The sequence below is a fragment of the Balaenoptera acutorostrata genome, chromosome 4, assembly GCF_949987535.1.
Source record: "Balaenoptera acutorostrata chromosome 4, mBalAcu1.1, whole genome shotgun sequence".
Lineage (NCBI taxonomy): Eukaryota > Metazoa > Chordata > Mammalia > Artiodactyla > Balaenopteridae > Balaenoptera > Balaenoptera acutorostrata.
In genome coordinates, this window is record NC_080067.1 from 20,435,672 (window position 1) to 20,451,615 (window position 15,944).

A 15,944-nucleotide genomic window follows, 5' to 3' on the forward strand; every position below is an offset into this window, starting at 1 on the left:
GGAGAGTCTCAGTGTAGCCAGGGGTTGGAGGCGGAGAAGGTCAGGAGGGAGAGAAGTAAGCTTGTGAGTGGAGCTGGGTAGAGTCAGGGGCACGGAGAGAGGTGGTGAAGGGGCTGAGTAAGATTTCTGAAAAGCCCAAACCTTTGGCCAACAGCAGCCTGGAACACTAAGAAGTGTGAAAGCACCATGCCTGCGCTTTGCTTCCTCCCTTTTTGATGCACTGCCTAAACATGAAAGGCATTCCAAAGCAGTTCTCTTCTCCCTCAGGAACCTTCAGAATATAAAATTTTAAATTGCAGTTTCTGGGGTTAGAAACTGCCAATTATCAAAGGCCAGTTTTTTCCTATTTTGGCATGTATCGATCTATATCGAATCTCACTTGCCAATGATCCTTTGAAGAAACAGATCTGCTCTAAAGCTAACATTTATAATCTACTGGAACAAAGGAAATCTGAACAGCAGTTGTTTATCAGAAAAAAGAATGAGCCAAAATACTTCAGAAAAGAAACTAGAGAATATATAAATATTTGAATAAGCTAAGAAATAAACATTTTTGGTAATCTTCCCTTACTTGGAAACAAATGGCAATTGCAAAGAGGCAGCTGCTGAGTAAAGCCACTTCCTTTTGGAACACAATACAGATTTAAAGTGAATACACTCGCCTACAGCCAAATAGGCTTTTAATTTCTCTGAAATTACCCGAAGTGCTGCATTTCTCATAGAAACCCCACTCTGCAGGCGATACAGCAGGCTGAGCCCCAGGGCTGCTGTAGGAACTCTGGACAAGTTCCCTGCAGACCCTCCTGACAATGATGAATTCCTGAAACCAGAGAACAGCTATGGGATGGGAGTGAGCGGGGACTGTATTCTGCTACATTTTGGTGTATTTTTGCCTTTCAGCTATCTAAAATATCTACTGACACTTAACAGACGCAGTTGCATGTTTTTTTCTGGATATTGGAGAATGTCCTGGAATACAGAAGAAACTAATTATTCGTTAAAGCCACCAGTAGTATTTTTTTTCTTTTTTTGAGTGTGTGGCCTTGTGAAAGAGAAGCAACACCAGAGTTCTCATCCCATCTGGAAATGCAATTAACCCATCATATTTACCAACCACTCACTAAGGCAGTGTGACACAATGTCATGAATAAGACACAGCTCCAGCCTCTGAGAAGACCACAACCTGTTTGGCAAGATAAAACAGAATCACGTATACACTGGAGAACACTATGATCAAAAGCTTTGATGTGTTAAAACTAATGTTAAAATATCTACAATGTGAAGTGAAATACCAAGAAGCCTGGAGATCTCTGGAAGCAAATACCTCATCTTCTGGCAATTCTCAAAAAGCAAGAACTACAAAGTGTTGAAGCCTGGGAGCCATGGCCCTCCTTTTGAAAGTTCCTGATTGCATCCCAGAGCCAACATGATCAGTTGAAGAACTCTCCAACATGTCTCTCCTAGCCCCTTGCATGATTTTCCCATTTCAAAAAAATACACACACACACACACACACACACACACACACACACACACACACACAGAGATGCTTATCTATGCACAGACTATCTTTAGAAGGGGAGACTAGAATCAGGTAACAGTGGTTGCCAATGGAAGGCGAACTAGGTGGCTAGATTGCTTGGGGATGGTTCTAGGAAGGTGTAGGGGATTTATTTTTCACTGTATACCCCATATGCCTTTTGCATTTCGTACCATATGCATAAATGAAATACTCAAAAGATTAACTTTTAAAATAGACAAACTTCAATTAAACAACTGTGCTAAAATCACTGAAGAGATTATGACCTAAAACTGGAATTAGGAGCTGCAACGGAGGCCGAACATGAAATTAGATTTAATGTACACACATTCCTTAGTTTTTTACTATAAAACACTTTAAGATATAACATGATTAGCACTTTCCTCTAAATTCTTACACCTGCTACAGATGAACTGTGAAATAAGTTTAGCTATATATTCAAACTATGAATTCCATTCATTTTTCCAAATTTACAACTTTATTCAGAGTAAAATATCTGGAAAATCCCAGGTGTGCAACTAGTTTGTCAACTAGCTTGTCAAGTGTACCCAACCTATGTTTTCACACTTGTAGATACAGGAATCCACCACTCCTAAAGCAGCACATTCTAACTTTGAAAAGCTCTAACTGCTCAGAAGTTCCCCATTTGCTGAGCTGTGCCCTGTGGCTTCTACCTGTGCATCTCCTCCATAGTCGGTTAAGGAATACCTGTAACTAACTACCAGGTGCTACACCAGGCACAAGGGCCACAGAGAAGGACAAAAAGAGGTTCCTACCCTTAACATGCTCAGCACCTTGGAGGGAGACAGAGAAGAAGATCAACTACTAAAACAGTCTTAGAGTATGATAAGGGCTATGAGGGAGGAAACAGAAGGTCACTGTGGGTACAGAAAAGGGCACCTGACATAGATGAAAAAGAGGTGACACCAAGTGTAAGTTTTGAGATAAAAAGAGTTAATGAGGTAAAGAATGGAGAAAGGGCATTTCTAGCAGAGCAAACAGCAGTAATGTAACAGGGCACAGGGCATTCCAGAAATTGCCAGACCCCCCACCACAAAAAAAATGGCAGTAAACAATTAGCAGGAGGGCAGGCAGAAAAAGAAAAGGCAGGGATGAGATCATGAAGGCTCCCTAAGAAATAGAACTTTATTCTGGTGGCAACCAAGAGCCCTAGGGCAGGTCTGCGGGGGGTACAGCAAGAGGTCAGTCCAGAAGCAAGACCAGTTAGAAGACTATTTCTGTATCTAGTTAAGAAACAATGAAAGCCCAAACTAAGGATGAGGCATTAGTCTCGAGAGAGATAGGAAACGAATTTAAGGTGTAATTATGAGAGAGAATAATCTGGACTGGGAAGGTGAAGGAGGAGTCTAGGATCCCTTCTAGGCTTCTGGCCTCGACGTGTAAATAAATGTGATGGCCTCCAACAAGTCAGGGAGCTTCTGCCTTACGAGGACTATCATACCAGCAAGAGCAGGCCAAATGTGCACTAATGATGGTAGTTAATACCCGCCACAGAAGTAGTTTGGAAATTATGCTCTACAAGATAATGTGAAGAACATGAAAGTACAGTACAGCTATACCAAGGCTCCTCCTAATCCAACATGTACCCACACCAACACTGCTTCCCACTCAAACATATATATTCATCTGAGCCCCTTCTTCTATCTACTCTCCTCCACTCCTATTTCCTCCTTGTGACAGGCTCCTAAAACTCCTCAGGCACCCACTATCAGCAGTCAGACCCCTGAAACTCACTCCAAATTAAAAAAAAAAAAAAAGTTAGTGTATATTTTTAAAAACGAATGAATAAGAGAATGTTTAATTCTGTTCAATTCTAACTGCCACATCCTACACTGCCTTTTTATTCATAAGTCACTACTCATACACTTGCCCAGAAAATATTCTCATGGTATATCAGCATTTTTTTTTCCCAAGTGCTCCCAGAAACAATCACATCCTGTTGAAAGTCAGCAGCTTACCCAGAATAGAATCTCTACTATTTCATTAGATTTTTCACTATTTTAAAATATATGTATTATTTGTTTTCATATTCATCAACATTAAAGATAGGAAAAGTAACAAAGGACTAACCATCAATTTTTTGGAGAATATAAAAAGCTTCTCTGCCTGAAAGATTCACAGAAACGATGGATCTCAGAGTTGCAAGGGAACTTAAAATTCAAGACTGCCACTCCACAAATGTTTAAATTCCTTCTACAGCACTACCACCAAATGGCTACCTAGTGCAGATCACCTCTTCCAGTGAGAGGAAACAATCACACTGGCTAAAAGTGAAACCTAGTTCTAAACACAGGTGCAAAAATTAGTGGTTGAAAGGGTGTTGCGTTATGGGATTTTAATATATAATTTCAAATTATTTCCCCACGATTACCTGTTCATTATAAAGGAGAGAACTTTACAGTGGAGAAACCTGGTGAACTGTGTGATCACAGTTAACATCAACAGTAAGGGGACAAACTGACATCGTGTGCACTGTGGAGGACAGCAATGCTGTATGTAGTGTTACCACCAAGGAGACATTCCGGAATCTAACCATAAGGAAACCTCAGACAGACAACTCAAACTGAGGGACAGTCCACTGGCCTGTATGTTCCTAAATGTCAAAGTCAAGAAACACAAAGAAAGGCCACAGGAGAAAAAAGGGCTATAAAGAACATGATTGGGGCTTCCCTGGTGGCGCAGTGGTTGAGAATCTGCCTGCCAATGCAGGGGACACGGGTTCGAGCCCTGGTCTGGGAAGATCCCACATGCCGCAGAGCGGCTGGGCCCGTGAGCCACAGTTGCTGAGCCTGCGCGTCTGGAGCCTGTGCTCTGCAACAAGAGAGGCCGCGACAGTGAGAGGCCCGCGCACCGTGATGAAGAGTGGCCCCCACTTGCCGCAACTAGTGAAAGCCCTCGCACAGAAACGAAGACCCAACACAGCCTAAATAAATAAATAAATTAATATAAAAAAAAAAGGATAAAGGAATTTAAAAAAAAAAAAAAGAACATGATTGGGATAACTGATGAAATATGAGTTCTGTAGATTAGATAATAGTATTGTGTTAATATTAAGTTCCTAACCCTGTTCTTAGAAAATGTACACTGATATACTTAGGGGTAAAGGGGCACAATGCGCGCAATTCACTTGCACACAGTTCAACGGAAAAAAGTGTGTGTGCATGAGGATGGGGAGAATGAGCGAATGAATGATAAAGTAAGTAAATGGAGCAAACCAGTAACAATTAGTGAACTTGGGTAAAGGATATTCTTTGAGAATTCTTTGTACTGTTCTTATAATTTTCTCTATGTTTGAAATTATATCAAAATTAAAAGTTACCTGCCCCAAATAATAACGTCACACAATGTTATATAAGAATACTGAAAAATGTGTTAGCTGTTTCCTTGAAGAGTCCAGGCGCCTACCCATTCAAACTAACAGACCTCAGATTAAAATGTCTCAGGTGAACCTTTTCTGAATTACCTGTATCACCTATGCTGGCACTTCAGTATATTCAAGTTACCATCTACTATATGTTCTTAGTTCACATGAAGTTTCTCCCTCTGTTTTTGCAGACTTCACCCTAAAGAGATCTATCCACTCCTAAAAGAACACCCCCCTATTTGGATACCCCAAGGCAATAATGTTGGACAGTTGAGGTGCTCTAGACAGCAAGGCACATATGCTTTACCTAGGATCCAAGCTAACTCAACTTTAATCACAGCATTCCTGCAGCTATGTTTTAATGCATGTATGTGTATGTGTGTACGTTTCTCTAATGTACATGTGAGTATATATAATAATGTGGATATATGCATATTTATATAATCATTTTTACTTATCTGACTGGCAAACAAATATACTTAAAATATTTAGCATTAAATGGTGAATTGAAATAAGCACTCTTATTCACTTTGTAAGGAATGTTGGCTTATTGGTACCATCTTGGGAGAGGGAAGGGAGAAAGAATTTGGCGATATCAATCAAAATTTTAATCATGCACAGTCTCTGACCCAGTCATTTCACTTCCTGGTCACAATGTACTACTCAGAAATGATGCCAAAAGTACACAAAAATTTCTGAACAAATTAAGATGTTCTTAATGTATGTATACATACATACTCATAAACATTCACACACACACATATTTTTTGTTTCTATATTCATCAATAATAAAGTTAGAAACAGCAACAAAAGATGAACTACCAATTGTTTTTACCATGGATTTTGCCTGCCAAATGAAGTGAAGAAACTATTTGTAATAGTGAAAGGAAACATTGTTTGAAATAGTAAAATGCTATTAAAAATCCATGCGTCAATGAGGCACTTAACAAATAACAATACGTCGTACATCCATATGATATCATGTTATAAAGCCATTAAAGAGACTGAGTTAAATCTGAAAGTAGAGAAATGGAAACATGCCAAGACATAATATCAGGTAGGGGGAAAAACACTGTACAACACATGTGTTAGAAAATCCCCTTTTTGTTTAAAAAGGAAAAAGAAATGAGCTTTGAAGTATACCAAATTATAACCAATGATTACTTCTTGGTACAGAGGTACAAAGTCTTAACAGTTCTTAAAACAATTCTATAATATTTGAATTTTCCTAATAACCATTATTATTTTCTAAATAGACAAAAAAAGATCTATATTAAAGTGATCAAACTTAAATGACTTGCAACAAGTATAAGAACAAATACCACTTTATAATAATTTTAAGATAAACTGTACAGAAGGTATTCTTATTTGTTTTTAGTAGCAAAAACTATTTTTATTTCCCAAATAAAACCCTACTCAGAAGCTTAATATAATGCTGCCAAAAGAAACTGAAGTTGATCGGGGGAGGTGGGCTCTACATTCAGCCTCTCACTCTCTGACCTAAGAGAAAACTTATCATGTTAGAGGAGCCCAGACAGTCAGAAGAAATGTGAAGAATTCAGCAACAAGCAAACCAGGCAAGAGGTTCGTCATAGTTACACACAGGTGCTTACGTCTGCTGTACCTGACTTTTACCACTTCTCCATAAATGGGAGAACTATATCCAATACCTCAGACATGTCTGAAACACCTAACTTACAAATTCCCCCACTGCCCACTCATATCACTTCATCATAACAGCATAGTCATTAACAGGTCCAACTGTCCCCTCTTCAAGCTAGAGCTACATCCCTATTTGAAAAGCTTGAACAGATGTAAGTGTTCTGCCATAAGCTAGTCACATAAATGATGACTACCTTCATTTTCAAGGATTTGAGAAAGTCTAGAGGACTAGGCTCAAGATTTAAAATAGAAATCTGAAAAGGTCCAGTACTGCTACAGCCCACCACCCACTGACCCCCTTGTGCGGTTGACAGCACATTCCTCAGATACAGTCCTTGCCTCAGCCTCTGGGCCTGGGTGGTCCTGTCTTGGCATCTTTGCTTGACTGCTCTCTTACCTTGGACTTTGCATGCCAAGTGAAGTGCAGGAAATTTGTCTCGCTGGGTACTAACAGGTTAAAGGATAGGGCGTAGTGACTAATAAGATCATTTCTCACATAATAAAGTTCTGCATCAAGACCTAGAAAAAAAATAGAGAAAAAAATTAAACGCCCATAATACCCTCAAAAGCATTAACCATCAGTATTTCAAATACTGATTATTATAAAAATAACATTGATGTACAAATGCACATCACAAACATATCCCACATGTGCTGCCTTACAAAGTAGGAAGAACACGGGATTTCATCATCGCCAACAAGGATTAAGAAACTGAGACTCAGGACAATTAAGTGGTCCTCCAGCTAAGCACAGGGGTGCTGGAGCCAGAACTCTGGGAGCCACGCTGTCTTCCGAGAACCACCAATGTGGTACACTTCCTTTTGGAAACAGACCTCCTCAGAGAAATGCCTACAAACAAAAGCCCCTTAACCCCACAAAACTGATGAGGATTCAGGAAGAGAGATAGGCACCTGGGTGAAAATATTAGTGTGAACCAAGGCCTCAAGACCCCAGCCAGAGATGACCTTGGCTTCTGTCAGTACGACATGCTGGCTGCTTGGAGGGCATGTTACCAAGGTACACTCACACCACTGCCACACAGACACACATCCTCTTCCCAACCTGAACTACAAGGTGGAGAACACCATACTTCTCGTATTCTTGGGACAGTCCTCTGCACAAAGCAGATGCTCAGTAAACACTTGTTAGACAAGTTAGCACTGCAGATAAAAAGAGAAATAATCGAGATGCCTGAGAAAGCTGGAGATTTCAAATCTCACTCATTGCCATACCACTTTCTTGCCCAAGGTCACATCCAACCTCCAACACACATCACATTTTTCAATTTTGTGATACCCCTTCTTAAAATAAAAATTTTAAAGGCAAAATTTAATCACCATCTTGAGTGGAAAACCAGTAATTATTGTGAAAAAATACAAGGTAACCAAAAAAAAAAAAAAATCAATTAAAAGGAAAACAAAACATTACTAAATGCTAGCTAAATATTGTGGCCTACACCAAGGCAGTGAGCCTGAGCCCAGCTCATCGTTTACAAAAAGGGAGGAAGGGGATAATATAGCAAGTGTTTGAGAGAGGTAAAGAATCAGAGGTTTTCTCTATGATAACCCAAAAGAACTGAAAGAATGAAGGCAGGGAGTAAGTTCTCTCAATTGATTTACTGTTATTTAAAGTTGTGACTAGGTGTCCCTCTAGTAATGCATGACACATATTCCACACATGGGAGGGAAAAAGGTACATGGGAGGCCAACTGAAATGTAAATTTCATACTTACTGAGCCTTATACCAGGAGTCTAAAACACCTTGTGGTATGCAAAGAGGTCAAGGTGAGGCTCTCACACCTCCTAAGATACAGATATAGAAATGAATAACTCTGTTATAGGCATTTCTCCTGTAAAATTAGTTTTCTCATTTCTGAACTGAATCTAATACAATCATTAATTCAGAAATGAGATTTGAGGCTTACATAGAGGAAACCTGCTGCACTGGTTGAGTAGCACTGCTTTATTGATCCTATAGAGGAAACCAAATGCAATGAGAGAAAGTTAGAGGCCATCTGCAAAAGGCTCTCCCTGCCAGCAGAACAGGAAGTGCTAGCAAACAACTGGGGAGGGAGGACTGGTGGGGCTGGAGAAAGGAGGGTAGGGGAAAGAAAGTAAGAAGGTGGGAGAGAGGTAGGAGGGAAATGCAACAAGAAAGCTGGGTACAAAGAAGGCCATCAGCAAACACAATAATTGTAAATAGCTTAAATTTTGCTTGTTTTTAAAAATGTTTTTTTACTCTAGTCTAGATTGATGCTGTTCACAAGAGATATACAATACCTAGAACAAAATTTTAAAATATATGCCAGGTTAAAAGGGGGAGAAAAACAAAGAAGTAAATATGGCAGTACTGACATGAGACAAATTAGAACTCAAGGTAGAAAGACTTTATATTAATAAATTCATTAATTAATATGAATTTATTAGTAAGAAAAGGTTCATATTCATAAAAACATAAGATACAGTAGTACAACTAACAAACGAGCTTCAAATACAGAAAGCCAAAAAAAAAAAAATCAAGAAGAAATAAATCCACAATCATAGTTGGAAACTAACATCCTTCAGAAAACAAAAGATCAAAACAGATAAAAATTTAGTGTGGACATATAATTTGAACAATGTAATTATGAAACATGAAACAAGGGAGGTTCATCATGAATTAGACCCATACACATTTTTTAAAATGGATTCTAACTTGAAATAATGCAGGCTACCTTCTCTGATCAAATACCACAATAAAGAAATTAACCATAAGGATAAAGTCAAAAGATGATTACTTGAAAAGATTAGTAGGGACTTCCCTGGTGGTCCAGTGGTTAAGAGTGTGACGCGGACTTCCAATGCAGGAGACTCGGGTTTGATCCCTGGCTGGGGAACTAAGATCACACACGCTGCAGGGCAACTAAGCCGGCGCGCCACAACTACAGAGCCCGCGTTCCGCAACTGCAGAGCCCACGTGCTCTGGAGCCCATGCGCCACAACTAGAGAAGCCCGCGCACCGCAACGAAGAGCCTGCGCACTGCAACAAAGGATCCCGTATACCGCAACAAAGGATCCCGCATGCCACAACTGAGACCTGACGCAGCCATAAATAAATAAATAAATAAATAAATAAATAAATAAATAAATAAAAAAGAAAAAAGGAGACACAGATTAACAATATTTAGGAAGAGGCAACGTTACTACAAATCCAACAGATGTTAAAAAAAGAATATTATGAACAACCTAATGACAATTCAGTAATTTAGATAAAATTAAAAAATCCTTGAATTTACCAAAACTGACAAGAAGAAATTAAAAATCCAAATAATTAAAAATCTTCCCTCAAAGCTCCAGGTCCAGATGAATTATACCAAAACATTTAAGGAAGATCTAATACCAATCTTGCACAAACTCAGAAAATAGTCAAAGAAAGAACTTCCTAACTCACTTTATGTTACACTGATATTAAAACCTGACTAAGGGCTTCCCTGGTGGCGCAGTGGTTGAGAATCTGCCTGCTAATGCAGGGGACACGGGTTCGAGCCCTGGTCTGGGAAGATCCCACGTGCCACGGAGCAGCTGGGCCCGTGAGCCACAACTACTGAGCCTGAGCGTCTGGAGCCTGTGCCCCGCAACGGGAGGGGCCGCGATAGTGAAAGGCCCGCGCACCGCGATGAAGAGCGGTCCCCGCACCGCGATGAAGAGTGGCCCCCACTTGCCGTAACCAGAGAAAGCCCTCGCACGAACCGAAGACCCAACACAGCCAAAAATAAATAAATAAAGTAGCTATAAAAAAAAAAAAAAAAATTAAAAAAAAAAAAAAAAACCTGACTAAAACATTGTTAAGAAAATTAGACTGACTTCCCTCGTGAACACAGACACATTCTCTATCAAACATTAGCAAACTGAGTCCAGCAATATGGAAAAAGGTTAATACATCATGACCAAGTGTTTATAAAAGGTAAACCTTTAAAAATCAATATAATTAAACACATTAATGAATAAAAGGCAAAAACCCAGATCATTTCAATAGATGCAGAAAATGCATTTGGTAAACTTCAAAGCCTAATAATGATTTTAAAAAACTGGGCAAACTAGGAAGAGAAATAAACCTTCTCGGTCTGGTAAAGAGTATCTACAAAAACACTATAGCTAACATCATACTCAATGGTGAATTTAAATTCTTATTTCTAAGATGAGAAACAAGGCAAGGATGTCCACTTCCAACACTTCTATTCAACCTTGCGCTGGAGGTCATAGCCAATTTATAAGACAAAAAGTATAAAAGTTAGAGAGGATGAACTATATAGTTCATTATTCACAGATGACAGGATTACGTGTGCAGAGAAAACACTATGAAATCTATTATTAATAAAATACTACTAAAACCAATTCATGAATTTGGCAAAGCCTCAGAATACAAGGCCAATATTCAAAAAATTACTTGTATCTCTATATACTAGCAACAATTGGAAAATAAAATTTAAAAATCAATACCATAACATAAAAGAAAACAGTATCTAGAAATAATTCTAACTAAAGATAAGACCTCTTTACTTGGAAACTACAGAACATGACTAAGAAAAATTAGAGATGACCTAAGTAAGTGGAGAGATACCATTCTCTTAGATAAGCCTCAACACTGTTAAGATGTCAAGTTTCTTAAATTGATCTATAGCTTTAAAGTAATCTTAATCAAAATCCTAACAGATTTTCTGAAGAAACAAATTAACTCTAAAATGAAATTTAAATGCCAAAATAATCTTGAAGAAAAGAAAAGAAAAAGACAACGTTGGAAGACTCACACTACCTCATAGGTAATGAAAGGATTCCAGTTATCATCCTATTTCACAACAGGATGAAGAACTAGAGTAATCAAGACAGTGTGGTATTGGTATAAGGATAGATATATCAATGGAACAAAACAGAATCCAAATATAAACCCACAAGTAAGGGTCAGTGGAATTTCAACAAAGGCACAATGGCAATTCAATTAAAGTGATGCTAAACCAAATGGATAAAGGTATGGGGGAAAAAATCTTGAGCCCTATCTTACATATCACACAAAACCTGATCTGAAATTGATTACAGACCTAAATGTAAAGGCTAAAACTATAAAGCTTCTAGAAGAAAATGATTATCTTCACAACCTGGGTTAAGCAAAGATTTCTTGGACTGGCCAAATAAACTACAGACCCAAAGAGAAAAAAATTGATGAATTGGTCATCATTAAAATTAAAAACTTCTGCTCCTTAAAAGATATTAAGAAAATGAAATTCAAGTCACAAACTGGGAGAAAATATTCACAACTCATATACCTAAAAGGACTTGTTTCTAGAATAAATAAAGATCTCTTATGAACCAAAAATAAAAAGACAACCCAATTAAATAAAATAGGCAAAAGATGTGAACATACATTTTGTAAGAAAAGATATGTAAACAGACAATGAGCATATGAAAAGGTGCTAAACATCATTAGTTATCAGCGAAATACAAATTAAAACCACAATGAGATACCATTTCCACTCACAAGAATGACTAAATGTTGGCAAGGATGTGGAGCAACTGCAACTCTCATACATTGCCGGGAAGGTAAAAATGTCCAACTACTTTGGAAAACAGGCAGTTTCTTATAAAGTTAAGCATATGCCTACTCAGACCCAGTAATTCCACTCCTAGGTAATTATCCAAAAGAAATGAAAACATATGATTCCACAAAAAAACTCGTATGTGAACATTGATAGCACTTTTATTCAGAATAGCCAAAACTGGAAACAACACAAATGTCCATCAGCAGATAAATGAATAACCAATTGTGTACATAATGGAATACTACTCAGCAACGAAAATAAACTGTTGAGACTGTAACAAAAGGGATGAGTCTCACAGACAATATGAGTCAAAGAAGCTGTACACAGAGTACATCCTATATAATTCCATTTATATAACGTTCTAGAGCAGGCAAAACTAATCTGTGGTGACAGAAATCAGATCAGTGTGGTTGCTTGGGAGGGGGTTGGGAGGGAGATTGGTGAACTGATTACAAAGGGAACCTCCTGGGGTGATGGAAATGTTCTGCATCTAACGGGGGTGTGGTTATATAGGTGTATGCATTTTTCAAAACTCGACCAACTGTATCTGCACGTTTCATTGTATGTAAAGTTTACCTAAATTTTTTTAAAGAGGGAAAAAGAGAGTCAACAAGTTTTTACCTCTCTTTTCCAGTCTCAAAAAGCTTGCATACCATAGAATGTTACTATCACCAACATAAAAAGTTTCAGGAAAAAAAGAATTAATCTTAAGTGATCAACAACTTCCAAATTTAAATTTCAAACATCATTTACAGGGAAATGAAGAATTCTGTTCCTAATAAATAACAGTTATAATGTTATTACTGGTGATAACAACGATGTGTAAATATTTAAATTTTCCAGACACAGTTCAAAGTGTCAAGAACATCTTAGGAGTTCTGTAAATTCAACTCCACATAAAGCTCCTTCCCAGTATCTTAGCTACCTCATTCATTGAGGATTCTGGAACCAGTTTATGAAATTTCTATACACCCTTATCCTGTGACTTATTATGGCAGACTCCCAATGTACTTGAGACCAACCCACTCTCAACCCAACCTTCAATGACCCTTTTATTCCTCAACTCCAACAACCTTCATCCGTACCAAAGCAACCCATTTCTATGGACAGTGACAATATATAAATTGCTCTACCTCCAAAATCTTAAACTGTAATTATCTCAATAGTTAGTAGCGCCTCAGCTCCTTCCCTTTATTGTTACAACAGCTGTTCTGTGGGCTCATAATATCTCCAGTGTCCATAATCCTCTTGTTTCTCCCATTTGATTACAGCAATTATTTCCTTATTTTCTTCTTACTGGCCTCAACGCCAATTACCGCAATTACTTTCTTACCAGTACCCTCGACTTTCTCCCACAGCCTGTATCAAGACATGCATACCCTACCCTGAAAACAGCCAATCTTGAACTTGACTTGACACCCCTACTCCTTGTCTTCTCTGGTGTTATAACTGAATGCTGCATAATCCTGAATGAAGTCATTCCCACAAGTGAGTCACTACAAAACCATGACTTCTATGCTCAACAAATAAAGTAATATACATAAGCTGTTGACAGTTTGGAGCCCTGTGATCCGTATCTTAATGGCCACCAAAATAAACTGAAAATTTTAAATTCACTACCCTAGATTGAGGTATTGAAACTGTAATACAACCGTTAAACAGAGTTGCTGTTTCCTGACTAGATTTTGAAAGCATTTGTTTTGAAATAGCCATTCTTTATTAACTCAGGTAGTTATTCCTAGTTTGGAAGGGTTTGAATTTCTTCAAAGAAGCCATTAAAATTAGGTTCAAATTTTCACCTATCAAATTAGCAAATACAGTCTGTTCTGTCATAAGACAGGTTCCTGAACACCAATTAGCTTATAAGTGGTTAGTAAATAAAATAATAATACCAGTACAACACAGAAATTGTCAGTTTACATTTGAATTTTCCCAGGCAAGGGGAACTGGAAGAGCAGGTAAAGAATTATAACTTTCAGTGGAAAAGGAAAAGACCCTCACTCAACTCAGCTACCGCCAGGCAGGAGCCCTCTCAGCCCTATTTTAAGAAAACTAAAAATAAGCACCTGCACGCAGGGCTCTCTCCTCAGAGGAGCGCCACCAGTCTCTGCATGGTTCCTGGACCTAGGAAGCTGCACTTTCTCTTGTGTCCAACTCTATGGCAGCCCCAATGGCTTGGAAAGCTGCTCTCATCTGCACTATCTCAAGAACATGCAAGCCAGCGATTTCCAACCTATTATGTTTTAACATCTTAAACTCTCCTCTGAAGCAGCCTCAGCCACCCTAAGTGGTTTGACCAGGCTGTCCAAGTTATCTCATAAGGTACCAATTATGCTTTTGTTAGTAACTGGTTTGAAACTGCAGAGGTCTTGAATGGTTTGCCCTTAACCTTATTCTTCCCATAAGTCCTGTTATTTTCAGTGACTTGGAAACCTTAAATTTTTTTTTTTTTGAATGTATTTGATGTTGTAACAGAAATGCTTATGTTCTTTAAATACAATACTGAATGTTAGGCAGGGTGTGGCAAGCAAGCAATTTGTGAACATATATCAATGCTTTATAAATATTTATACTCTGACCCAGTAAGTCCAATTCAAAAAATTCATCCTAAGAAAACCAAATATAGATCCAAATGTTTATGTATAAAATATTAATCAAAATAATATTTAAAATTGAAGAAAAGTAACAATATAAACTACCAGCAATAGAGCAGTGATCAATAAACTATAACATATCCATAACAGAGAACAATAGTTTTCAACAATTTCTCTTTCTTTGGAGGAGAGAGGTGGTACTCTAAGCCATTATACCCCTTCAGTCAAATCTCTCCTGTTCATCCATGTGACATATTGAGCTTCCCCTTTGAAGACAGGTTTTAATGACTAAAAAAACAATGAAAAAGACTATGAAGCCATGAACAGGACTGTTACAAATAAATTTTAATGAATTGAGTTTTGCTTAGAATGTAACATTAAATAAGAACAAGCAAGATACAAACTATATACAGCAAAACTTTAATAATGTCTGGCGTCTAGAATAGTTCCCTTGCATAAAATAGGTGTTCAATAAATGTCTGGTGAATTAAAGTTAAATGTACATGTATATGCACCCTCAGTGTTCACAGTAGCACTACTTAACAACAGCCAAGACATGGAAGCAACCTAAATGTTCATCAACAGATGAATGGATAAAGAAAATGTGGTATATATATATACAATGGAATATTACCCAGCCATAAAAAAGAATGAAATAATGCCATCTGCAGCAACATGGATGGATCCAGAGATTATCATATTAAGTGAAGTAAGCCAGACAAAGACAAATATCATATGATATCACTTATATGTGATACAAATGAACTTATTTACAAAACAGAAATAGACTCACAGACATAGAAAACAAACTTATGGTTACCAAAGGGGATGGGGGGTGGAGATAAATTAAGAACTTGGGATTAACATATACACACTACTATATATAAAATAAATAAACAACAAGAACCTATTGTATAGCACAGAAAACTACATTCAATACCTTGTAATAACCTATAATGGAAAAAGAATCTAAAAAAGAATATATATACATTCAGAATATATATTCAGTTATATATATAACTGAATCACTTTGCTATACACCTGAAACCAACACAACACTGTAAATTAACTATACTTCAATTTATAAAAAGGTTAAAAAAAGAGGACCTGCATTTAAAAAAAAACTGTACATGTATACGCACAATGTGTGTGTTCCATCTCTCAAAAAAGAATACCAAAAAATATGAACA

At 37.7% G+C, this 15,944-nt stretch overlaps 1 protein-coding gene across 3 annotated transcripts in view; it reads right to left on the reverse strand.

Moving 5' to 3' along the window:
- RYK (receptor like tyrosine kinase) overlaps positions 1–15,944 on the reverse strand; it is a 102,017-nt gene that overhangs the window by 56,733 nt on the left and 29,340 nt on the right. For all 3 annotated transcript variants that reach the window (XM_057545003.1, XM_057545002.1, XM_057545004.1), the window contains exon 2: positions 6,985–7,106. In XM_057545003.1, the coding sequence (XP_057400986.1) occupies positions 6,985–7,106 (122 nt within the window). The remainder of the gene's footprint in view (positions 1–6,984; positions 7,107–15,944) is intronic.